The sequence below is a fragment of the Euphorbia lathyris genome, chromosome 2 (assembly GCF_963576675.1).
Source record: "Euphorbia lathyris chromosome 2, ddEupLath1.1, whole genome shotgun sequence".
NCBI lineage: Eukaryota > Viridiplantae > Streptophyta > Magnoliopsida > Malpighiales > Euphorbiaceae > Euphorbia > Euphorbia lathyris.
The window spans coordinates 127,251,883-127,278,346 of NC_088911.1; the positions used below are offsets into that span (position 1 = coordinate 127,251,883).

General features: G+C 36.6%; 2 protein-coding genes across 2 annotated transcripts; both read right to left on the bottom strand.

Moving 5' to 3' along the window:
• Positions 1 to 7,769: 7,769 nt before the first annotated feature.
• On the bottom strand, positions 7,770 to 9,334 carry LOC136216756 (peroxidase 24-like). Its single transcript, XM_066003322.1, has 4 exons — positions 9,026 to 9,334; positions 8,494 to 8,685; positions 8,242 to 8,407; positions 7,770 to 8,164 (listed from the first exon to the last, which is right to left on the bottom strand). Exons 1-4 carry the CDS (start codon positions 9,332 to 9,334, stop codon positions 7,770 to 7,772), a joined length of 1,062 nt encoding a protein of 353 aa, XP_065859394.1.
• Positions 9,335 to 19,010: 9,676 nt separating this feature from the next.
• Positions 19,011 to 20,763, bottom strand: LOC136216757 (peroxidase 24-like). Its single transcript, XM_066003323.1, has 4 exons — positions 20,557 to 20,763; positions 20,237 to 20,428; positions 19,676 to 19,841; positions 19,011 to 19,420 (listed from the first exon to the last, which is right to left on the bottom strand). The coding sequence occupies exons 1-4, from the start codon at positions 20,761 to 20,763 to the stop codon at positions 19,011 to 19,013; spliced, it is 975 nt and encodes a 324-aa protein (XP_065859395.1).
• Between the last annotated feature and the right edge of the window lie 5,701 nt (positions 20,764 to 26,464).

Consider the following 26,464-nt stretch of genomic DNA (forward strand, 5'->3'; position numbering starts at 1 on the left):
ACAAAAGCCATAAACTTCAGGGAGGTTGATGGAGTGGGCAATCCACCTAGGCGAATTTGATGTTCGTTATGAAGGCAGATCCGCCTTGAAAAGCCAAGTCTTGGCAGACTTTGTGAACGGATTCACTGAAGAGGGCATGAACCTTTCTAAACCAAAAGTGGAGGAATGGACGATGTACACCGATGGCGCTTCTTCAGCGGAAGGTGCAGGGATAGGCATAGTGATCAAGGGGCCTCATTACATCAAGTTACATTATGCTGCGAAGTTAGAGTTCCCTACAACAAATAATGCCGCAGAATATGAAGCCTTGATATTGGGGCTACGCCTGTTGAAGGAGATTACACCGGAGCGAGTTGTGATCTATAGCGACTCCAAGCTGATAGTCAACCAGGTGATCAAAAACTTTGATGTAAAAGATGAAACTCTGGTCAAATATGTAGAGGAGGTCAAAAAGTTACTAAACCTCCTGGAAATTAAAGAGACCAAATGGGAGTTAGTCCATGTGCTGCGGGGATCGAAAATAGAAGTGGATGACCTGGCTAAACTGGCTTCAAGCAAATATTAGTGGACGGACCTGCAGTGCCCGTTTGAGGTAAAAACTAGACCGGCATTCGCCCCAGAAGTCGTAGCCCTCCTTACATCCATCGTGGTAGATTGGAGATCGCTGATCCAGCAATATCTCACAGACGAAGCTTTGCCTCAAGACAAAGAAGAAGCCAGACGGACGGTAAGAAAAGCAGCATACTTCTCCATAATAAATGGCCACCTGTACAGGAAATCTTTTGCACATCCCTGGTTGAAGTGTGTTACAATCGAAGAGGGACAGGAGATCCTCAAGGAGTTGCATGAAGGTGCTTGCGGAGCCCATGAAGCATCCACCTCCATTCTGAAAAAGTCCAGGTTATCTGGATTTTATTGGCCTACGGCAGAACTTGATGCTCAGAAGCTGGTAGAGACCTGCCATAATTGCCAAGTCCATGCAAACGAATCTCACACGGCTAAGCACCTACAAAAGCCCATCATCGAGGGACGACCTTTTGCTATCTGGGGTATCGACATTGTCGGACCTTTTCCTCCTACCAAGAGACAAAGAAAATACGTGATAGTAGCTGTTGATCACTTTACGAAGTGGGTAGAGGCCGAAGCTGTCTCCTTCATAAACGCAGAGCGGATGGTCGAGTTTGTAAGGGATAATATCGTCGGAAGGTTTGGAGTCCCTCACACAATTATCACTGACAATGGGATGCAGTTCAATTGTGGGGAGTTCAGAACATTCTGCGAAAGTCAAGGCATTCAGAACAGATTCGCCTCAGTATACTACCCTCAATCCAATGCGATGACTGAAGTCACAAATCGAACAATCGTCAAAGGCATAGAAAAGAGATTGGGGGAGCATAACAAAAAGTGGGCGGATCAGCTGATGAATGTCCTATGGGCATACAGGACCACTCCTCGGACAGCAACAGGTGAATCGTCGTTCGCCCTCTCCTATGGCGTAGAAGCTGTGATCCCCATAGAGATTCAGGTCCCTAGCGACAGAATTTTATTCTATTGCAAAGACAAGAACGATCAAAAGTTAAGGGAAAGTCTCGATCAACTGGAGGCGAAAAGGGAAAAAGCGTATGCACGAATGGCCGCCTACAAACAGCGGATTGCAGCCTATCATGACAAACACGTCAAGCTTGTAGATTTGAATCCAGAAGATCTAGTGCTCCGAAAGGTGGACAAAGTTCAATCCACAGAGGGCAAAGGAAAGTTGGGAATCACCTGGACGGGGCCATACAAGATAGTCACCAAAATTGGACCTGCCACTTTCAAAATTCAAGATATGGAGGGGAACACATTGCCACGGACGTGGAATATTCAGAACCTCCGCAAGTATTTCACCAGAGAGTAAAATGTAACCAAGGTCTTGAGTACTCTTTTCCCTTTAGTAAGGTTTTATCCCATGTGGTTTTTCTTATTAAAGGTTTTAATGAGGCTCACACATAAGACCAATTTGCTGTAATAAGGCGGATCGCCATTCAATAAAGAGAAATTTTCATTTATAATTTTCTTCTTAAGCATCTTGTTGCATAAATATAAATATTCCAGATTCAAAAATGGGGAGGCAACAAAAGCATTCCCATGGTAGAACAACGCTATTATAGCACACCTACCGCCTCCTCAAAGATAGGAGGGCATCAAACTCGGATGGCGGATCAATCTACCTCAAAGATAGGAAATGATTAAACGCTATCGGAGAAGAATTAAAAATTTCTCAGACGTGAGATCTTTACATCCTCAAAATCTCTTCCAAAAGAAGAGTTTCAAGACCTAGTGGCGGATCGAATCACCTCAAAGATAGGAAGCAAATCGATTGCCTAAGACAGCTTAACTTCCTCAAAAGGAATAAAAAGCTTCAAAGCCTTCAAAAAGGCTCACATTTCAAGGTACGGCTGGCCACCTACCTTGAACCAGCAAAATAAAGTCCTAAATATAAGAAATTTACTTGCTAAACGATATAAAGCATATAAGGTTGAAATTAAAGGCCAAAAGGCTTGCAAAAATTGTACTTAGTTACAACAAAATTAAATGTTCACAACATTATCCTCTTGGGATTCTTTCTCAAAAGACACGTCCTTCAAAGGGACCTCCTTCTCCATATCAACGATCCCCACTTGAGGAGCCGCGTCATTGATCTCTGCAGCATCCGCCTTATCCATTGCTTCCTTAGATGTCTCATCAAGGTCATCTGCGTCAAGGTTGATGATGGGCTTAACTTCCTCATCTGATCCTTTCAGCGCTTTTCGAACCTGGTCACGGATGAAGTCACGGGGATTTGGCACTTTGTCATATCTAAGAGCATCCTCAACCTCGGGGACCACATACTCTAGATCCACAAAGTTAATCTCTGGGTAGGCGACTCTGATGTAGGCCATGATCAGCTCACCATAATAGTACGCTCGGCTACCCGCCATAAGCTCCGTATTCATCAGAGCAGCTTTGTGATCCTCTGCGTCCTTCTCCATATTTTCTTTCAGATCGCGGATCTCGTCGTCCTTCTTCTGATTAAGTGCAATGGCAGCAGCTGCATTGGCATTGGCCACTACTACCTCATTCTCCAGCCTCTGGATAGTAGCCTTATCGGCGACTCCCTGGAGAAGATCCGCCTCCATTGCACGCATATGAGCGTAGGCCTGACAAGATAAAAAGACCGTCTAAGAAACGAAGTCTCCCTCATGGAGATCACTATTTCATCCAAAAATGTAAAACAAGAAGAGAAAAGCTTACTGAAAGGAGATCCCTTTTCCCCATATTGGCATGATCAGACCCATAGAACTTAGTCTGGTTCTCGTGAACCTCTCCAAGCTGGCCAATGGCTTCATCCAAGTCATTCACGACCGCCTCGTTCCTCAGGGACCCCTTGGCACCATACTTAGAGAGACAGTATTTCCCCAAGTCAGGTTTGATCACCTATCCAAGCAAAAGATCAGGATCTATAAAGCCAAGGAATAAGAAAAGTAAGGTGGTCATACCTGCTCTCGGTTGGAACTCAACCAATCCATCCTAGGCTTCCCGGCTTTCAAGGCATTCGCCAGCAATTTCTCTCCACCAGCAGCGGCTGATCTCGTCTTCTTACTAGGGGGATTCGTGGCACCCTCCAAAGGGCGTTTCTCGTCCTTCGTACTAGGATTCGCCACATGCGCATTCTTTTAGGCCTCTAGCTCCTTCTGTTTTCTACGCTTCTCTACAAGGGCGCGACTGGCTTCAGACAAACCCCTGACAAGGGAACAACAAAATAATCAAGGTTCAAGGAAGAAACAAAGGTACCTTCATCAAGTTAAGTAAACTTCACGTAAGTAATCTTATCCCCCACTTGGTGAACCAGGGGAATTTCATTCATCATGAATTCCAGAGCATCGGCGTACGTCCAAGCATCTGTTTTGATGCTCTTTATGAGGTCTGCCACTTTTTCATCACTATCAGTCAGTATACGCAAGTCCCCAGCCATATGTTGAGGTTTAGCGTTCCAGTTTAACGGGAATCCAAAAGATTCGCTCTTTTCCACTTTGACAAAGAAAAACTTTTCATCCTAGAGATGGACGTTTGACATCTTATCACTAAAAGACGAATAACCTTTGAATTTGACAGAGGTGAAGAAAGATTCGGTTTGACGCTTCGAAGGCTTGTGAAGAGATCGGAAGACACGGGGAGTACAGGTTACCCCCAGATTCGAAGCCAAAAAACAATCTAGAGCTATATACAACCAGCCGTTTGGATGCAGCTGGCAGACAGTGATCCCGAAGAACTCCAAAATATCCCCCATCATACGGGGAAGAGGAAGGCAGAATCCTCTCTCCATATGACTCCTATATACAGAAACGTATCCCCTAGGGGGACAGGCGGGTCGCTGATGAGCAGCCGCCAATTCGGTCTCGTAATTTTTAATCCACGGATAGCGATCCGCCAAATCGGCAAGATCCGCGGCACTCATGCGAGACGGAGTGATCTCCGCGCGAGGCTTCTTTTTTCTAATCGGGGTTGAAGGGGAAGCCTCCATTCCGGAAAAGCTCCTAGGGTCTATCGTCGGAGCAGTATGAGCTACAGCAGCGGAAGGGTCCTGGATTTCAATTAAACGGGGGCGATGATTCCTACGATCCCTCACCGTATTTCGTAACTCGGATAAATCGCAACTAGGGGTGCTTTCGGAAGAATTAGAGCTCTCGGAAGAAGTCCAACTAAACAAAGGCTCGGAGGAAGTTGTCAAATCAAAGAGTTCAGTAGTAGAACCAGAGGAGGAACTCATAAAAACCCAGATGACAACAAGAACAGGACAAGAAGGTTAACTTAAATGGAAAATCGGAAGCTTCAAAGATTCTTGATGCAGGAAAAGCTCTGGAAAAACGCAAGCAAAATCGAAGGAAAATTAGCAAATGAAGAAGAAAGAGAAAGAAAGAGTCTGAAGAAGGTGCCACCACTTACATCGAGCTATGTGTCCAGGACACCTGTCGCGCGATGAATGGTCTGGAACATAGCGGTAATTAATGCGACGCATCGTGACGGCACGCCAGGAAGTGCAAAAGCCCTAAAGGACTTTAACGTTACTTTCGGGGGGCTTCTGATAACATCAAGATATTATTTATGGGACCAAAAGGGATATTAGCCAAAACGACCGCGTATCTAAGTAATCGGGAAAGCTATGGCGTATCACACAAGCTACTAAAATGGCGGATCACAGGGATTCCTCCACACGCTATCCATAGTCAAACCTATGGGAGACCCGCCATCACGCCTCGATCCACCCGTAGGATAAGTACGCCGATTCCAGATAAAGGTAACTGATAGACCCATTAATAAGCTAACAGTCATACTTGAATGAGATCATTAACCGCCATTAATGGAGCATTAATTAATGAAGACTTTCTAGCTACCGAGGGTTACAACTACATGACTATAACTAGCTTGCATCCAAAGCTATAGAGGTACACATTCACGCTCTCCTAAACCCTACTTTGTCATTACAGTTTATTCCTATTACTATACACTGACTTTGGCATCGGAGCTTCCCCCCGTCGAACCCAACGACGCCCCCCGCAAGGAAAGATTCTGATCTAGAGTTCACCACCAGACATCAAGTTGTATTCTAGGCTACTTGAATGATTCACGATCTCATGGAATTTAAGTGGCTCGATTTTATAGATACAGTTTTTCTCAAATGCCGATTAGGATGGAGATAGAGATGACCGGAAATCCACAAGCAGTTTTGCTGTGTTCACTGACCAGTGTTTGTTATCTTGATGTTCTCTAAAGCAGAGGATTGTGTCTCAATAGTCTACTGAGGCAGAATAGCATTATCTTGCTACAACTACTTCTGAAGTTGGCTAGATCCAAATGTTAATGAAGGAAATTGGCTTCCCAATGAGTTTTGTACCCATTCTCTAGTCTGACAACTTGTGTGTGGTTATTTAACAGTTAATATTGTCTTTTATAACTCCACCATGATGAGAAAAACAGACTAACAACGGTAACAACAATAATGCGGAATTAACTTTAGTTATTAATCTTTTTCCCGACTTGAATGAATCTATGAGGAAACTAATTAGTAGAGCAACAACCAAACACAACGAAGCAACAATAGTAGTTAAATGGCAGCCACACAAACACAATGAACAAGCACGATTTTTACGTGGAAAACCCCCTCAATGCAAGGAGTAAAAACCACGGGGACCGCAGTCCGCTTAAACCTTCCACTATATCAAAAAATAATGGGCAATACACAAGTTTATCCCTAGATAACACTAGAGGCATGCACAACAACATACAATCTTGGAATTTTCCCTCAAGAAGTATGGAATCAATCACAACACAAAAGAAAAGAAGAACCTCAAAAAAGTCACAAATCTGTCTACAATCTGCCCCTAGTACGAACTGGTCTTCCAAGACTCCGAACGACGATCGCTCTTGTGAAAACAAGCGAACAAGTGTTAGGAAGCTCTTGTAGATAACACTAGAGGCATACACAACAACATACAATCTTGGAATTTTCCCTCAAGAAGTATGGAATCAATCACAACACAAAAGAAAAGAAGAACCTCAAAAAAGTCACAAATCTGTCTACAATCTGCCCCTGGTACGAACTGGTCTTCCAATACTCCGAACGACGATCGCTCTTGTGAAAACAAGCGAACAAGTGTTAGGAAGCTCCTGTCCAAAATTCATGATGCTCCACTGGTTGAATCTCCGGCTATGGGCAATTCTGTGTGGCTGGGTGGAATGGAAGAAGAATGGATTTTCACTTTCTCATTTCTTTGTGGTGGCCGAAATTTAGAGTTGAAAAACTCTCTTAAACTTACCCTTATATACTCCTAGGGTTAAAGCATGGGTCTAACCCTAATTGGACCCCTCATGGGTCAGAAAAGCCCAACACACCAAACATCTGAATATCGATTTTTATTTTGTTTGGGACAAGGTTAAATGTAAAGCTCTGATTCTTCGCTGCATCTCAATTGAGGATCAAAGATCTGATATTTTTACTAAACCTCTTCATCAGTCTCGTTTTCAGTTCAAAGGAACAAGCTGACAGTTCAGGACCGACCTGTACATCTTCAGGGGGGGTGGGGGGGAAATGGAAGTATATGAGTTGTTTTTAGTTTTGGACTCGTAGTCTGTATTGGACTAGTACTGAGTCATGGACTAGCAGTCGATATTGTTTGAACTTAGGATTCCATCGTATTCCTAGTTAACCTAGGATTGTGTTACACGACTTGGACAAAGAATTGTCTCATTGAACTAGTAGGCTAGTAGGCCAACATGTGTATATATAGGAGATTTTATTAATGTTAATATACGGTGTGTGAATATTTCAGATATATCATTCTATTCTTATATTTATTATCTTTTTTATAAGAAATAAAGTTCTTAATTGTAAACTCAGCTTATAAAGGGGAAAAAATAGCATCCAAATATAACTAAAAAAACATAGAAATAATAATAAATAAACAAGACTTTGAATTTTTTTTCATTTGTATTGTATTTCAAGTCTTCAACTACATATCTTATAATTCCTTACTTATAGCTTCATTTTTGCTAGCAAGAAATTTATCAATTAACAAACAATATGCAAAATACTTAATCAACTAGAAGAAAACACAAAATGTAACAAGTACATAACTAGTAAAAATGTTACACTACTCCGTGACTGAATCGGGGCAGAGGATCTGAAATGCTACAATTTTACCCCTAATAATTAAATTCCGGTAACCTGTGATTTAACATATTACCGGAATTTAATTAACAACACGACAGTTTTTCCTAATCTCTCCTTGATCACCTCCAATGGAACTCATTTTAATCATGGACTGAGCAAACTGAGCAAAGAAAGCCCTTTGGTTTTCTAAATTTCTGCTAATACGAGCTGCTTCAGGATTAGTAAGAAGAGTTGCATCCGATTCAAATAACCCTTTGTGTTTATTTAAAGCCACAAAGTAATCGCTATCAAAAGAAAGAGAACTTCCAGGATCCATTTCAACTGTGGTTGTTGGAGCAGGAGGATTAGAACATTGTTTTTTCAAGAAATCTGCATAAGTTGGATCTAAAGATGGATCTGTGTCTCCTTTTCCAGTAAAATTGAATAACCTATTTGTAATTATCACACAATGCCCTAATCCAATTGTGTGAGCACCTGCAAAAAGTACAATTTTATAGTAAGTTTCAATTATTTCGAGAAACTCAGGACTTAACTCATCCCGAAAGGTATACCTGATAAGGCAACGAGATCTGCAACGTTGAGCCTATGGGTTTGGAATTGTTTTTGAAGGGTGGTGAAATTTGCTGCTGGAGATGGTAAATCTCTATTTGCCTCTGATTCTAATGAAACTCTTCCATCTTTTCTTCCAGTAAAAACTGGCCACAATGGCCTCTTGAACTGAAAATTATCACATATATCATTACTATATGAGGCAATAAAGCAAAAGTGTTGCATTTTCACAACTCAAAATTTTGGAATCTTACTTGGAAAGAGACAGCATCTCTTGCAGCCAAGGCTAGAATGTCTGCACAAGAGACCTGTCCAGGACATGCTTGTTCTACTTTTGTTTTAATTTCATCAATTACATCAAACCCTATTAGAGATCGGTTTGGTATCGCTTCTTTTTCTGCTCTGCTATTTTCAGTTGAATCCAGTAGGATTGATCCATCGCATCCCTGTATCAATTTTTTATCATTAACAAACACTAAAACTCTCTTCAAAAAGACAAACACTAAAACTCAAGTTGATACGCCAATGCCCCTTAGGCTTGAAGCGTGCAAAACACAGGTCCATTCCTCCATGTGTTTAAATTCATCAATAAATGAAGTTGTCAGGATTCGAACCTTGATAGTTAAATCCTGACTAAATGATCAATAATTTAAATCCCAACAACACTCTTATTGAATCAAATTTAAACACAACATCATGAGCATACGTTGCACAGACTTCAACTCTAGGAACATTTGATATATAATAATAAAAACTATTCTTAAAACTTCGTGTACGGGATCTTACCCTAACAAAACAATCATGGAACTGCATCCTGATTAACTTGGCAGGCAGGACGGGGTTAGCTTCAACTCTTTCCCATGTTATTTTCCTTGAAATTTCTTCAAGTTGGGAGCAACTATTCCTTGGTATCATGTGACCTCCATGTTGATTCCTTCCGGGTTGACCATGACCACGACCACTACCACTACCACGACCACGACCATGATCATTGCCTTTACCAAAACCACCCTTGTTGCCATTTGACAACTTAAGAGCGGTTAGCATTAAAACACAAATAAATAGCAAACTCAACTTGTAATCATTTGATCTCATTTTTGCTAGCAAATATTGTTCACTTCTTGCTCTTGATTAATTAAGAGTTGAATGAACATTTTAATTAGCTGAATTCAATATATATAGTTATCCTTGGACCGATCATATCATCTGCCATAATTCATGGAACTTAATCCATAAAAATATAAACATTATACTTATCTCTGCAACTACTCTTCATGATCAAGTAATAATTGAAGAATGATTGAAGTCAACCAATAATATATATATTTATCATTACATTACATGATCTTGAGAGTAAATTACACCAATCACCCATCAACTTTGTTCTTCCTTTCATTATGGTCATTGAACTTCAAAATCGGATATTGTAGCCCCGAACTTTACATTTCACTAACATATTGAAAAACCCAAAAATTAAAATTGTTTAATTACATCAAGGTGGAACGGTCTTAGAGGGTTTTTTTTTTATCTATGAACAATTATTCATAATTTTATTAAAATAAAAAATTTCAAGAATTAAAGTTATATTATTTCAATAACCTCTACAATTTAGGGTTACCTGCTATTAGAGTGATCATCTTATCAACATTAAATGGGGTCGTCATATAGTAAGTGTAAAGTCGAGGAGGTTTAATAAAAATAAGGATAAAATTGAGGGTCTATTAGTATAATTTTGCCAGAATATTGACAAATTCAATATTATATTTGGGATAATCCAAAAGAAATTAGAAAAAAAAAAGTCCTAAGTAATACAGCGGGATTTATCTGTGTTTATAATTAATCCATGTTTATCCATTAATTGCAACTATTTCAACATTAAGCTGGTCTTTGATATTTATCTAAAATCCAGAAAACTAGTATTTGATAGCTTCAAAATGGCTCAAAATTAATATATTACTATACAACTTTTAAAATTAGAAGATAATGTCTATAAGTGCAGATTTACCCGTAACCTATAAAATTATAATTTTTTTTATCCCTAATATGTCTAAGAATTATAAATTTTACCTACAGTTTAGATAAATATAGTGATTTGACTATTATTTGAGTGTCATATTAGACATTCTACATAAATTTGTTGATAAATAGTTTCTTGCCTTTTTTTTGTGTCGTGTCATTTTGTAATTAACTTATACACTCGAAACTTATTTTTAGATATTTTGGTAGGTTTTTTGTAACTATGTTTGAAACATATTAAACATTTTACATATAATTGACGTTTAGAAGGTTTAATATAACCGTTAAATATCGAGTTAACAAAAAAAATGATATACTAGTCTATTCATTTTTTCTATAAAGTATAGGTAAAATTGATCATGTTTGCTTTTTCCTATTTCATAAATTAAATGTAAATTTACACTTCTCTAAAAACAATAAGAAAAAATTTAGATAGTATCCAAAATTTAAATCAAATCCAAAAACCAATTATTTTGATAAGTAAATTTTTAATTTTTAAATTCAATATTATTAATAAATATATTATATCTTTTTTTTAGAATTTAATTTTTTGAATAAAGGCCGGGACGAACCGAACAGGGAGCCTGACATCCCAGCTAGGCTGGCACCCCAGACTCCAGACCAGAAAACCCAATATCATAAATAAAAGAAAAGTTTTACAGAGGAAGGGGAAATTAAATAAAACGAAAGTTAGGAGCATTGCAAATATCATTGAGAATAATGTAATATTCTACAAAATAAATCAATTTTATTTTCATTTTACAAAATATTCTAACATTGTTAGTAGTAAAAATTTAGCTCAATTTTATCCGTTTAAAGATGTTGTCAATCATTTTTATAACTATTTACCTACAAAATACTGAAATTGAAATTGGATTTCTATCACTGGATAAAATTGAATTAGAATTTCTATCCTAAAATGTTTTCATTAGGTGTTAATTGATACTTCCACACCCAAAAAGTTGATACCAAAAATTCCCTATAAGTTTCATCAATTTATTTATTTTTTTTTTAAAAAGGAAACCATATTAATTAATTATTTCTAGATACGGTTCATTAAATGAAGATCTCTAGCAATTTCTATACAAGTTCAAGGCACAACTTATTTTATAGGTATTAAATGAGGAATTTATATTTGATATATATAGTTAAAGAACAACTTTGTCAATTTTAAATATGTTTAAATTGCATGACTTTCCATTACTGCAACACTTGTGTCTGCCATGTTGCCATCTAATGCATCAAAGTAAAAAAAAAATATTAAGGTCTCTCAGGATTATGAAGAATCATTTTGGTATATTAAACCTTCAATATTTCACTTAACACACTATTAAAGGATAAACTCAATACGGACAGTTTCAATAAGATTTATTTCTTAAACAAAAATACATTTTTTAATTATTTCATCTATTTCATAATCAGGATTAGAAAGTGTAGTGCGGAAAGGGTACTCGCACTACGATTTTGAATCCGAGAAGAGATTTAAGAAAATTGTAGATCTATTCATCTGATTCAATAACTGAACCATATCTGATGTATCATCTAACGAATATACACATTTTGTAGTTCAAACAACATTGTGTTAAGGTGGTTATTGCTTTCATCAATAGTTTTTTTAGATTTTGTGTTTGGAAATACAAACCACAGTCTTTCATTTTTCTTGGCAATCAAGCCATTAGCTTTGTAAGACACTCTCACACTTTCAAGTAATTATAGGAAGATCCTTCACTTCTCTAATTCATATGCTGTCTTGTCTAATTTCTTGGAGGAAACTTTATTAGGCTACCTGAAACTATTTTCCCCGAATTTTAGGAAAATACAAGATATTTTGCAGCTTTCTTTTCCAGAAGCTATCTTTAGAATCACAGTTCGGGTTCCGAAACAAAATTGCCATATAAAGCTTCTCATTAGTCTTAGGAGTCGGTTCATCCATTCTCTTGGATTTGATGTTCCGAAACAACATTACTAATTAAGGTTGATGTCAGACAGATTTTGAGTAAGAGCTTCTACAACATTGGCTTCATTCGGCTTGACTCTCTTTGACAGCTTGGAATCAAATGAGTCATTGCACTTCCTGTTCAACTTTGGCTTTTCAGAAATTATACCTTTATCATGACCCCATTTGGACCATTTGTTGAGGATTTTTTCTAACCTCGACCATATCGGCCCTAGCCACATCTTGGCTGAAAACATTGTAGAATTTCTTCTTCGAGCCTCTATCGTTTTTCTCTATGCGGAACCTGAAAAATGAGCTCCTCAATTGTCATTTCCCTCTTATGCTTAATGTAATGTTTTTGAAGTCTTTCCATCCAATGGATAATGAGCTATAATTCTCACACTTAGCTTACAACCTTTTTCGAATCTACGGTTGTAAAATTAAGGAATTTGCATCCCTGATTTTATACCTACGGTTCAGAGATTTTCACAATACCTTTGTCATTTGCTTGACTTCATAAACAATATAAAGTGCATCAATCAAGATGTTTAAAATATAATTATGATAAAGAAAGTCAGAATGTTTCCATATCTCCACCTCATCCTTTTTTATAACAGTAAGATTATCCTTTAGGAACTTAGCAAAATTGAGCGTAGTCAAGTAAAACAATATGTTTTGTTGCCATGTTTAAAATTCACTCTCTGCTGATTTTTCCTGGCCTTTCATTGAGTCTTATAGACATTTCCACTGTTATAGTTAGGCGAAATTCCTCTAGAATGACCGTGTTCTTGTTGGATCAAATAAATAAACTTTCAAAGGTAACAGAGGAAGAGTATAATTGATGGAAGAAAATTCTCTTGTCTTACTACTTGTATTGATAGGTATTTATAGATTACAAACATGACTCTTAGTAAACAACATTAACTCTCTATAAATACAGATACAGACACAGATACAGAAATGACTCTTGGACACTCTATAAATACAGATACAGAAATGACTCTTGGATAATACACTGAACCAAATTAAAGACTCTATTAATTATAAGTTTATTATTTCAACACACCCCCTTAAACTTATAATTTTTTTATCCCTTAGTTACACCAAGAATAACTCTCAATCTGCTGAAATCTTCCAACTTCAAAGCTTTAGTAAAAATCTCAGCAACTTGATCTTTGGATGGTACATGCTTGAGTTGAATTTCTTTCCTTCCAATGCATTCTCTAATAAAGTGATACTTGGTGTCAATGTGTTTGCTTCTATCATGAAAGATCGGATTTTTAGCCAACGCAATAGCTGACTTATTATCAACAAAAACATCAGTTGCTCCATCTAGAGCAAACTTCAAACTTTTTAACATCCATCTCAACCATATTGCATGACAAACACAAGAAGCTGCTGCAACATACTCTGCTTCACATGTTGAAAGTGTAACAATTGCTTGTTTCTTAGAACTCCAAGCAAAAACAGCAGTTCCCATAAAAAACACAAAACCAGTTGTGCTTTTTCTATCATCAATATCTCCTCCCCAATCACTATCACTGAATCCATACAATCTGAAATTGTTCTGGGAAGAGTAAAATAAATCATAATCCAGTGTACCTTTGATGTATCGAAGTATTCGTTTTGCTGCCTCCATATGAGTTAAAGTTGGAACCTCCATGTAACGACTAATGAGTCCAACTCCATATAAGATATCTGGCCTTGTACATGTCAAAATCTCAGCCTTCCAACCAACCTTCTGAACAAAGTTGGATTCACCTTTTCTTCATCATCATGCTTTGACAACTTATTTCGACAATCCACTGGCGTAGAAGCTGAATTGTATTTATCCATCTTGAATTCTTTTAAAATTGGTTCCGCATATGACTTCTGAGACAAAAAGACACCTTCATCACTTTGCTTAACTTCAATGCCCAAATAATATGACATCAGCCGCAAATCCGTCATCTCATAATTATTTGTCATCAATTTCTTAAATTCTTCAATCATCTTTTGATCAGATCCTGTGAAAATTAAATCATCAACATACAAGCATACATACATTATTTTTCCATCCTCATTCTCCTTGATATACAAAGCATGCTCATATGGACATCTTGTGAAGCCATTCTTCAGGAAATAGTCATCGATGCAAGAATACCAAGCCCTTGGAGCTTGCTTAAGGCCATACAAAGCCTTTTTTAACTTCAACACCTTATCTTCTTACCCTTTCACAGTATAACCCAATGGTTGATTGACATAAACTTCTTCTTCAAGAGTTCCATTTAAGAATGCTGATTTGACATCCATTTGGTGAATTTTCCATCCTTGTTGAGCTGCCAAAGAAATAACTAATCGAATTGTCTCAATTCGAGCCACCAGAGCAAAAACTTCTTCATAATCAATTCCGGCCTTTTGAGAAAAACCTTTTGCAACTAGGCGAGCTTTATACTTCTCCACTTTTCCTTTGGCATTTTTCTTTATTTTGAAAATCCACTTCACTGCTACAACTTTTTTTCCCTTTGGCAGTGTTGCCAATTCCCAAGTGTCATTCTTCTTTATGGAATTTATTTCTTCATCCATTGCTTGTCTCCATTTCTTTTCCTGAACAGCTTCTTCAAATTGTACAGGTTTTGTATCAGCAAACAAACAGAATAAAGTAGCGTTATCTACTTCTTTAGTTTCTGCATAAATCTCACTCAAGCTTCTCATTCGAGGCTGCCTCTCTGATGAACTTTCTGGGGATGAGTCTGTCACATTTGTCTGAGATGTGGAAGATGAATTCGGTGGTGTGATAATTACATCTTCATTTGGACCTGCAAAATCATCATCATATACAGGAAGAAAATCATAATTTTCATCTTCTGGAATCTTCCGATTCCAAGAGCTTTCTTCTTGAAATTCTGCATCTCTGCTTATCACAACTTTTCCATTCCGAGGATTATAAAATTTATAACCTTTGGAATTTTTTGCATAGCAAATAAGCACCATCTTCTCACTTTTATCATCCAGTTTGCTTCTCAATTCGTCAGCAACATGAACATAACCAAGACAACCAAATACCTTTACATGAGAAATATTTGGTTTCTTTCCACACCATGCTTCATTAGGGGTCTTTTGCAAAAGCTTCTTTGAAGGACTTCTATTATTTAAATAGACTGCACATGTTACTGCTTCTGCCCAAAATTCTTTTGGCATACCTTTGCACTTCATCATGCTTCGGGTCATGTTAAGAATGGTTCTATTTTTCCGTTCCACGACACCATTTTGTTGAGGAGATCTTGGAACAGTAAGCAATCGACGAACACCATTATAATCACAGAATTGATTGAATTTCTCAGATGTGAATTCTCCTCCTCGATCAGTTCGCAATGATTGAATCTTCAAGCCGCTTTCATTCTCAACTAGTGCTTTAAACTTTTTAAACACTTCAAATGCTTCATATTTTGCCTCCAAAAAATAAACCCATGTTTTCCGAGTATAATCATCAATAAATAATAAGAAATACCGGCTTCCTCCATGTGAACTCGGATTAATGGGACCACAAATATCTGCATGCACCAATTCAAGTGGCTTTGATGTGCTTGACAAAGACTCCTTTGGAAAACTCCTTCTAGATTGCTTCCCGTACATACATCCTTCACAAATCTGATTAGGATGGTTTATAGAAGGTAATCCATGCACCATTTGTTGCTTGCACATTTGCTCCAGTCCACCAAAATTCAAGTGACCCATTCTGAGATGCCACAGCCATGCAGAATCTGATGAAGCTTTCAAACACATAGGACGATCAATGCTGATTTTTAATTTGAACATCTTGTTTGCAGACATAGGAACTTTTGCAATCATTTTTTTCTTTCCATCTTTCATAACCAGCCCATTCCTATTCATCTCCACCTCATAACCTTTCTCCAAAAGTTGTCCAATACTCAAAATATTGGATTTCAAAGCTGGAACATAATAAACATGAGAAATAAATTGATGATCTCTATTCTTCAGTTTGATAAGAATGTCACCACTTCCCACAACTGGAACTTTTGTTTTGTCGCCGAAAGAAATACTTCCTTTCTTAGATTCATCAAGCTTATAAAAAAAGTTCTTTATTTCCCGTCATATGATTGCTTGCTCCCGAGTCTAGATACCAAGACTCCTTGCTCCTTGTTTCATCTTCGCTACATGTCAGTAACAAAGTTGATTCTTCATCATCCTCCTCGGCAAAATTGGCCTGTTCGTCTTTAAAAGGTTCAGATTTACACTCAGCAGCATAATGTCCAAATTCTTGACAATTGTAACATTGCACACGAGATTTATCACGACCATGCTAATTATTTCCACGACCTTGGAAATTGTTGCCTCTACCACGTCCTCTTGCATTCCATTGCTGATTATTTGTGGCTTCATTATTGTGGAAATTTTTGCCACCTCTACCTTTTCCATTATATCCACGATTCCAGCCACGGCCACGGCCTCTACCTCTTGATCTTCCTCTTCCTCTTCCCCTTCCATATCCACCTTCAAATTTCTGCCATTCTGAGATGCCACAGCCATGCAGAATCTGATGAAGCTTTCAAACACATGGGACGATCACTGCTGATTTTTAATTTGAACATCTTGTTTGCAGACATAGGAACTTTTGCAATCATGTTTTTCTTTCCATCTTTCATAACCAGCCCATTCCTGTTCATCTCCACCTCATAACCTTTCTCCAAAAGTTGTCCAATACTCAAAATATTGGATTTCAAAGCTGGAACATAATAAACATGAGAAATAAATTGATGATCTCTATTCTTCAGTTTGATAAGAATATCACCACTTCCCACAACTGGAACTTTTGTTTTGTCACCGAAAGAAATACTTCCTTTCTTAGATTCATCAAGCTTATAAAAAAGTTCTTTATTTCCCGTCATATGATTGCTTGCTCCCGAGTCTAGATACCAAGACTCCTTGCTCCTTGCTTCATCTTCGCTACATGTCAGTAACAAAGTTGATTCTTCATCGTCCTCCTCGGTAAAATTGGCGTGTTCGTCTTTAAAAGGTTCAGATTTACACTCAGCAGCAGAATGCTCAAATTCTTGACAATTGTAACATTGCACACGAGATTTATCACGACCATGCCAATTATTTCCACGGCCTTGGAAATTGTTGCCTCTACCACGTCCTCTTGCATTCCATTACTGATTATTTGTGGCTTCATTATTGTGAAAATTTATGCCACCTCTACCTCTTCCATTATATCCACGATTCCAGCCACGGCCACGGCCTCTACCTCTTGATCTTCCTCTTCCTCTTCCCCTTCCATATCCACCTTCAAATTGCTTCTTTTCTTCTTTATCATTCAAATCTAGTTTCGCCTGCAACACCTGAGCGACAGGTTCTTCTCTCTTTTTTAATCTCTCCTCATGGGCTTGTAACGAACCTAAGAGTTGATCTACAGACATAGTCTCCAGATCTTTTGATTCTTCAATGGCAGTCACCACGTAATCAAATTTCTGAGTCAAAGAACGAAGGATTTTTTCTATCACAAGAACATCCTCCATTTTTTCTCCATATCTCTTCAACTGATTGACAATTACCAAAGTTCTATTAAAGAACTCATCAATTTTCTCTAACTCTTTCATCTTGAGTTTCTCATACTCACTTCTCAAGGTTTGCAAACGCACCTTCACTACTTTATCTTTCCCCTTAAATGAATTTTCGAGAATCTCCCATGCCTCCTTCGTTGTTGTTGCAGTCGAAATTTTCACGAACATATTCTCATCCAGACACATGTGGATTAGAGAGAGTGCTTGTTGGTCTTTCTTCCTTTTCACTTTTTGAGCATTCGTCAATTCCTCCTCATTCTCTGGCTGATCATATCCAGTTTCTACCATTTCCCATACATCTTGAGAACCCAACAAAGCCTTCATTCTAATGCACCAATTATCATAGTTTTCCTTTGATAATTGTGGATATTCGTATGGGATCATTCCATTCATCATTGTAGAGAATTTTTGCTGGCTCTGATACCAATTTGTTGGATCAAATAAATAAACTTTCAAAGGTAACAGAGGAAGAGTATAATTGATGGAAGAAAATTCTCTTGTCTTACTACTTGTATTGATAGGTATTTATAGATTACAAACATGACTCTTAGTAAACAACATTAACTCTCTATAATTACAGATACAGACACAGATACAGAAATGACTCTTGGACACTCTATAAATACAGATATAGAAATGACTCTTGGATAATACACTGAACCAAATTAAAGACTCTATTAATTATAAGTTTATTATTTCAACAGTTCTATTTCTGTTTTCCAAACCCATTCTTAGAACCATACTCATCTCGAATCTGAGTATCAACAATTTTTTGAAATTACAAACAAACTAAGTTGATTCGAAAAATGATAAATAGTTTAACAACAACCAAAACATACAAATAATAAATTTTTGTTTATATTTATATTCCGTCCCAAATTGTCTAATTTAATATCTTGCGTGACGAGTCCAAAAAATTATTAGACTCGTCAAAGTAATCTAGTCAAGGTATTTCTGTATGTCTCTTTAGAAAGACTAGTGTGTCTTAAAATTGTTAGTAATATCAATCCAAAAGAGCATACAAATAGAATAATAATAACAAAACCGAAAATTATATTAATTTTAAAATTACAGAAATACAAAGTGAAATTACAGTATCTTCCTTTAACCTTCAAATGAACAGAAAATCGGTCTAAACCGGACTAGGAGGCCTCATAAAAAATCAATCTCCTTAAGATAGATTTTGTAGCAATTAGTATTCTTCTTCTAGAGTACAACAAAAACGTTAGTGGAACATGAATGGCACCCATTTTGATCATGAATTTACTAGCCTACAATTTGTTCTAATTTGTCCAGCATCTCCAGTAAGAACTTGAATGGCACCCATTTTGATCATAGAATTACCAAACTTTTGGGTGAAATTATTGGTTTGTTGCAGCCGAGTAACTATATTCGCCGATTGTGTATCAGTTAGAAGTGCTGCATCTGATTGGAAAAGGCCTTTGTTTTGAAGAACAATACTGAAGTAATTGTTATCAAATGAAGTTGAGCTATCAGGATCCATTTCCACAGTTGTTTCTGAATTTGATGGATTAGGGCATTTAGTTTTCAAAACTTCAGCATAACTTGAATCAAGACTAGGGTCTATGTCTCCATTCGTATTGAATTCGTAGAGCCTAGTGGTCGCAAATGTCGCACAATGAGCAACTCCTAGAGTATGTGCTCCTGCATGAAATTGGACAAAAACATGAGGTGACTTGTAGGGAGGTCAAACTGCTAACATGTCACGCTGACCGGTCATAATTAATGGTATTACATTTTAATTGGAGTTCACCAAAAGATTGTATAGTTTCATGTGCAAAATTGAAGGTCGTACATCAAAGTGTGAAAAATGACAAAGGTTAATTTACCCTGGATTTTATAGAGTTTTTCTAGAGGTTTTCTTGCATTTTAAGTGAAAAAGTTAATTGGGAGAAAAACCTGATAGAATGACAAGATCACGGACATCAAGATTTTTGTCGGCAAATAGTTGCTTGAGTGTGGCGAAGTCTGCGAATGGAGAAGGAAGGTTTGCATTTGCTTCAGATGCAAGAGAAATATTACCGTCTCTTCTTCCTGTCTGCACTTTCCATAGTAGCTTCTTAAACTGCATCGAAATCAATTCATACAGTACATTAATATATAGATATGGTCGGTTTTGGCGTAAATATCATTCCTTGAATGTCACGGTTTTAAAATGTATCTACTATATGTTAAAAACACATGTTACTAATATAACCTAGCTACTCTCTCTTCAATTTCAATATGAGATTCAATTCATCAATGACCTAATTGACATCCTTTAGGACTGCTATTTATAAGCTTCCAAGACCGCACCACCACCTCAGAATTAGGACGTTATAGGCATTAATTAGCTTTGGCTTTAATAAAAATGTTGTTCAACATTAACAGTATTACTAAAAAAATCATTTGTCGCTATTGTTAAAAAAACCACGAATATCATTTTGTCACGAAAAAAACGGATAAAATCGTTTAATTTACCGGGAAAGAAACAGCATCACGTGCCGCCAAGGCAAGAATATCAGCACAAGAAACAACTCCGGGGCAAACTTTTTCCAAATCATGCTTAATATCATCAATTACATCATATCCTGACAATGATCCATTTGGGATTGTATCCTTTTCTACTTCAATACTCCCATCTGAATCCAATAGTATAGATGCATCACACCCCTGCCATTTTTTCATTATTAATTAACAAACATTTATGTATATAAATCATTTGCATATAACATCAGCGACACAATTACCGTCGCTGATTCATATTAAAAATGCGTCAATATATATATTAAATTATTTACCCTAACAAAACAGTCATGGAAGTGCATTCTTAAGAGTTTAGCACCCAAATCTGGGTTAGTTGCAGCTCTTGCCCAAGTAATCTTCCTGGCAATCCGCTTTGCATCTGGGCAACTTTCCTTGTAGAAACCGCCACTCAGCTTGGCATTGCAAACTCCCAAAACTAAAATTACTGTTACCATAATCAGTAATAAACCATCTCCACCCATAATTAAGATAGCAAGTTTAATTTCTACTGATTAGGAAATGAGAATAATGAAGAGAAATTCCAGGATAATGGGTTTTATAGACAAGAAAGTCAAAGAATTGAGGAATTTAAAATTGATCAGATGGAGTTAACTTGTTTTTAATGTTTGGTCGTGTTTAAAGGTGATAACTATAAGTTTTTAAGAATTAGTATTAAATTGGTTACTTTTTATTAGTTTATGTCAACTAGATTGATAATTAATCACTAAGTTAAATATGTTTCATTTACAAGAAACACAACTATCTGTATTCATCTCCTTATTAGTTAATTAATTTTAATTAAGTTTCATAGATAACTTTACATAGAAGTTGGTGGGTATTTCAGGCATTTATTGTTTACTTCCCCATTTTTGTGTCATTGCTATAGAAACTATCAAAATAAAGGAACTAGCAATGGAGAAATTCTACTATGGTCCCGGTCCATTGGATCTTACCAATAGATACGTGACAATTGTGCATTTTCTTTCCTTACACCAATCATCTCCCAATAAGATAGCATGATTCTCTTTTTTCATTAGTTGGGTTCATTGCATCCAGTCCACCATAGAAGTTCTCGATCAGGAAGGTTTCACGAATCATAATTAGATAATAGTGAGATATTAATCAATTCAAGCTTATCCCTTTATGTGGATTTTCATATTAGAGATTGGTTTTGTTGCCAAGTCATTAACTTCAAAATTAACTTTAGAGGACCGCGATGGGGATTTGATCACGTTAGAAATAGAGAGTGAGTAGTTACTGTATTATTACTCAAATGTGTTTCCAATATATGTAAATGCTTGGACCATAACACATGATATATATATTACATGTGTTTAATATATATTTACACTTTTAAACTTTACAAGTTTTGTCTTAAACTTTTAAAATAATCTATCAGAGACCTAGTTTTCAAAGACGTATCATATTTATATTTGGTTCATTCAGATATCTTCGAGATAAAATCGTTGATCTGTCATTTTTGACAGATATGCGTGCTATAAAAAAAACGCGTGAGTTCGTTCTATTGGACAAAAATGAATAAAATTATATAATTAATTTAAATATCAATAGACAACTCCATTCGTGAACAATCCTCTCTGTTTCTCAACAGTCATATCCGTTTGTGCACAATCATATTCATTAAAGAATAAACATGTCCAATTCGAATTTTTATTTTATATCAGAATGTAAATGTATAAAAAGAATTTGATTAAGTATGGAAGTGTCATTTATATAAAAATAAAAATGAAGTGTGGCTTTCCTTTTCTGGAAAAAAGTTTTACAGTAAACTATATTGCCTTCTCTGGATTGTTGTGCATATGCAAAGTAGAGATGGACGGATGCAGTATTTGTTTTTCCTTCAAAAATTCAGTTAGGTCCCTGCAACTCTTTTAGTTGTTTTTTCTGTTCGTTTTGTAGGCCTATTCCGGTTAGTGGCGAATACAGGATTACTCGGTTGGGGGCCGATTTTATACGTGCGTTCGGGAAAAAAAAATTATTTGCTAAATCGAACTTGCTTATTTTTTTTTTTTTGTATATATGCGTGTTATAATTTGAATGGTCAAGAACCAATTTTAAGTATTAATGTACAATTTCTCAAAATTAAGCTAGATTTCGTTTAATAGTCCTAACATTTAAAAAAAAAAATTGGATTTAGAGAGGGCTAAACATGTAAAAAAATTAAAAATAAATTGATTTCAGATGGCTTATCGGGCCAAACAAAATTTATTAATTTGGATTTAAGAAGGCCTAAGAGGCCAAAAAAATAGAAATTTGGATTTATAAAGGGCTAACAACACGCAAAAAAAAATTAGAATTTTGGATTTAGAGAGCCTTAACAGACCTAAAAAAAATAGAAATTTAGATTTAGGAAGTATATATCTAATAAGTCCAAAATATTGAAATTTTGGATTTTGGACAAACCTAACACGTAGTGGGATATATTTAATTTTTTTATTAGTTTAATGCTAGCTTCTAAAAAAATTATAACATTTTTACTTTTTTTTATTTTCAGTTTTAAAATTTTAAATTTAATTTAGAAATTAAGTTGTTTGAGTCTCAAAAATAAGAAATTAACTTTTTTAATGGAAAAGACATAATAAAAATAAGTTCAAAAGTGTTATGAAAATAAATAAATTAATTAATAATGGTAACATAGTTTTATAATTATTGAAAAATAAAATTTAAATAAATAAACACTTTCTAAAATAAATTGAGGTTGGAGGGAATTGAACCTAGGACCTTTTAAAAAAGAAATAAATGTATTTAACGATCTCATTTACCTTTAAACATTGAAATATGACTACATATAGTCTATATATATACTAATACTAAGGGGGCTGAATTCCGAAGGGACCCCAGGCCCCTATCTCCGCCCCTGATTCCAGTGATAACTTCTACATGTGGTGTTGAAATTAAAGGGACTAGAAATGAAATTTAGAAGGACTATCTTTATTATTTTTTGGAACAAATTATTCCATTACACAATGTCACTTACTTTCAGAACTTATTCAATTAAAATTACAATCCACAAACCCTCTTATAAAGGTTACAAGCATACAAAAAAAACAAAATAAAATCAACTCATTCAAACCAACCCATACATAATTAATTCCTTATCTCTTATCTTTATTTTATTTTTTATTTTTTTTTGACTTTTGACCATTGATTTTTTTTCTTCAAATCACATTATTGATTTCATTTTATTTATTTATTTTTTTATATAATAAATTAAGTTTAATTTTTAACATACCCCCTTAAACTTAATTTTCCATAACTCCCAATAGAACTCTCAATTGACTGAACACATCGTATTTTAACGGCTTTGTAAAAATATCTGCAATCTGATCTTCCGTTTTTACGTACTTCAGTGTCACCTCCTTTTGCTCAATGCACTCCCGAATAAAATGATACCTCGTGTCAATGTGTTTACTCCGATCATGAAACACAGGATTTTTTGCTAATGCCAATGCAGACTTATTATCGATAAAAATCTCCGTTGGATCATTTTGAGTCATCTGAAATTCTTCTAGCAATTTTCGGAGCCAAATTGCATGACAGACACATGAGGTTGCAGCGACATATTCAGCTTCACAAGTTGACAGCGTCACAATTGCCTGCTTCTTCGAACTCCACGTAAATGCAGCATCACCCAGAAAAAATACAAAACCAGTTGTACTTTTTCGGTCATCCTTGTCACCGGCCCAGTCACTATCACTGTACCCAACTAATTTGAAATCATCAGTTTTTGAATAAAGTAATCCCAAATTAGTTGTACCTTTCACGTAACGGAGAATTCTTTTTGCTGCGTTCCAATGTGACACCGTTGGGGCTTCCATGTATCGACTTACTAAGCTGACTGCATAAAGAATATCCGGTCTCGTACACGTCAAGTATCTGAGACTTCCGACCAAGCTTCGGAATAATGTCAGATTGACTCTGTCTCCACCTTCATCTTTTGTCAACTTGATTCCACATTCGACTGGCGTGCTAACGGAATTACAATTTTCCATCTTGAACTTCTTTATTATCTCCTTTGTAAAACCACTTTGAGAAATAAAAATTCCGTCGTCATTCTGCTTCACTTCAATGCCAAGATAATATGACATTAGACCAATGTCAGTCATCTCGAACTCACGAGCCATTGTCTTCTTAAACTCTTCAAACATCTTAGGATTGTTCCCTGTAAAAATGAGATCATCCACATACAAACAAACAAGTAACATATCTCCATTTTTCACCTTTGCATATAGGGCATATTCATGTGGGCATTTGACAAAACCATTTTCTTGAAAATATTTGTCAATGCGACTATTCCAGGCTCGTGGTGCTTGCTTAAGACCATAAAGTGCCTTTTTTAATTTTAGCACTTTATTTTCTTGACCTTTCACAACATATCCAGGTGGTTGCTGGATATAAATTTCCTCCTCTAGATATCCGTTGAGAAATGCGGATTTCACATCCATTTGATGGATTCTCCACCCGTGTTGAGCAGCTACAGAAATTACCAGTCTGATAGTCTCAATTCTGGCAACAGGAGCAAAAACTTCATTGTAGTCAATTCCGGGTCGTTGACTGAACCCTTTCGCCACCAATCTTGCTTTATGTCGGACAATTTCACCGTTTGCATCTTTCTTTGCTTTGAATACCCATTTAACTCCAATGGGTTTTTGACCGGCCGGAAGTGATGTCAGCTCCCATGTTTATTTTTCTCGATCGAATGAATCTCCTCTTCCATGGCTTGTCTCCATTTTTCATCCTTCATTGCTTCTTCTGGATCTGTTGGTTCATCATTAACAAAATGACAATAAAGAGTTAATTCATCATCGAGATTTCTTGTTACAGCATAGAGATCTTTAATAGGTATGAATTTTTTTTGGCTTTCCGGGCGGATGTTCATCTGAACTGTCTCCATCACTAGAGGACGAACTCGAACTGGATGAGCTTGCTGATGTCGAACTGGTTGCTGGTGTTGTGGCTGCAACTGTGGCTGGTTCTTCCTGATCATTGTCTTCATCCATGAAAGGATAAAAACTGTAGTTGTTTTCTTTTTCACCGGTCCAGTCCCAAACTGCTTCTTCATCAATGGTGACATCTCTACTGATTACAATTTTCTGAGTCTGCGGATCGAACATTTTGTACCCTTTGGAATGTTCTGAATAGCCCACAAACAAATATTTCTTGCTTTTATCATCTAGCTTCTTGCGTTCTTCATCCGGTACATGGACATGAGCAACACTGCCAAAAACACGCAAATGAGAAATACTGGGTTTTATTCCGCTCCATGCTTCTTGTGGAGTTTGATCCCAAACACTGGCAGTTGGTGATCTGTTCAACAGGTAGACAGCACAGTCTACTGCTTCGGCCCATAACTCCTTCGGTAAATTTTTGCTTTTTAACATGCTCCTCACCATGTTGAGCACCGTTCTGTTCTTTCTTTCTACTACGCCATTTTGCTGAGGTGATCTGGGGACTGGAAGGAAATGACAGATTCCATGCTTTTCACAAAATTGCTTGAAAGAGATGGACATGTATTCACCGCCTCTGTCTGATCTGAGTGCCTTAATAAAATGACCACTTTCTTTCTCCACTTGGACTTTGAATTTTTTAAATGTCTCAAATACTTCTGTTTTTTTCTTCAAAAAATACACCCAAGTTTTTCTACTATAATCATCAATGAAAAGTAGAAAATATTTATTTTTTCCCAGGGACTGTGGAGTGATCGGTCCACACACGTCTGTGTGAACTAGCTCAAGTGGCGCCTTTGCTCTTGACATGGACTCCTTTGGAAAACTGGTTCTGAATTGTTTTCCAACAAGACATCCTTGGCACAGTTGATGAGGCTGGTCAATATGAGGCAATCCGTTTACCATCTGCTTCTATCCCAACTGCTTCAATCCTCCAAAATTGAGATGTCTGTACCGTAAATGCCAAAGCCAGGGGGGACTTTGCACACAAGATTTCAAACATTTGGCCACGTCCGTCTGAATGTTAATTGTGAACATTCTGTTTCTCGCCATGGGTACTCGTGCAATCAGCTCCTTTTTCTCATTCAACAGGAGTAGTTTTCGGTCCACCATGTGAACTTCATAATTTTTCTCCAGTAACTGTCTCAAACTCAAAATATTGCTTTTCATGCTAGGAACATAATAAACATTATCAATAAACTGGTGAGCGCCGTTT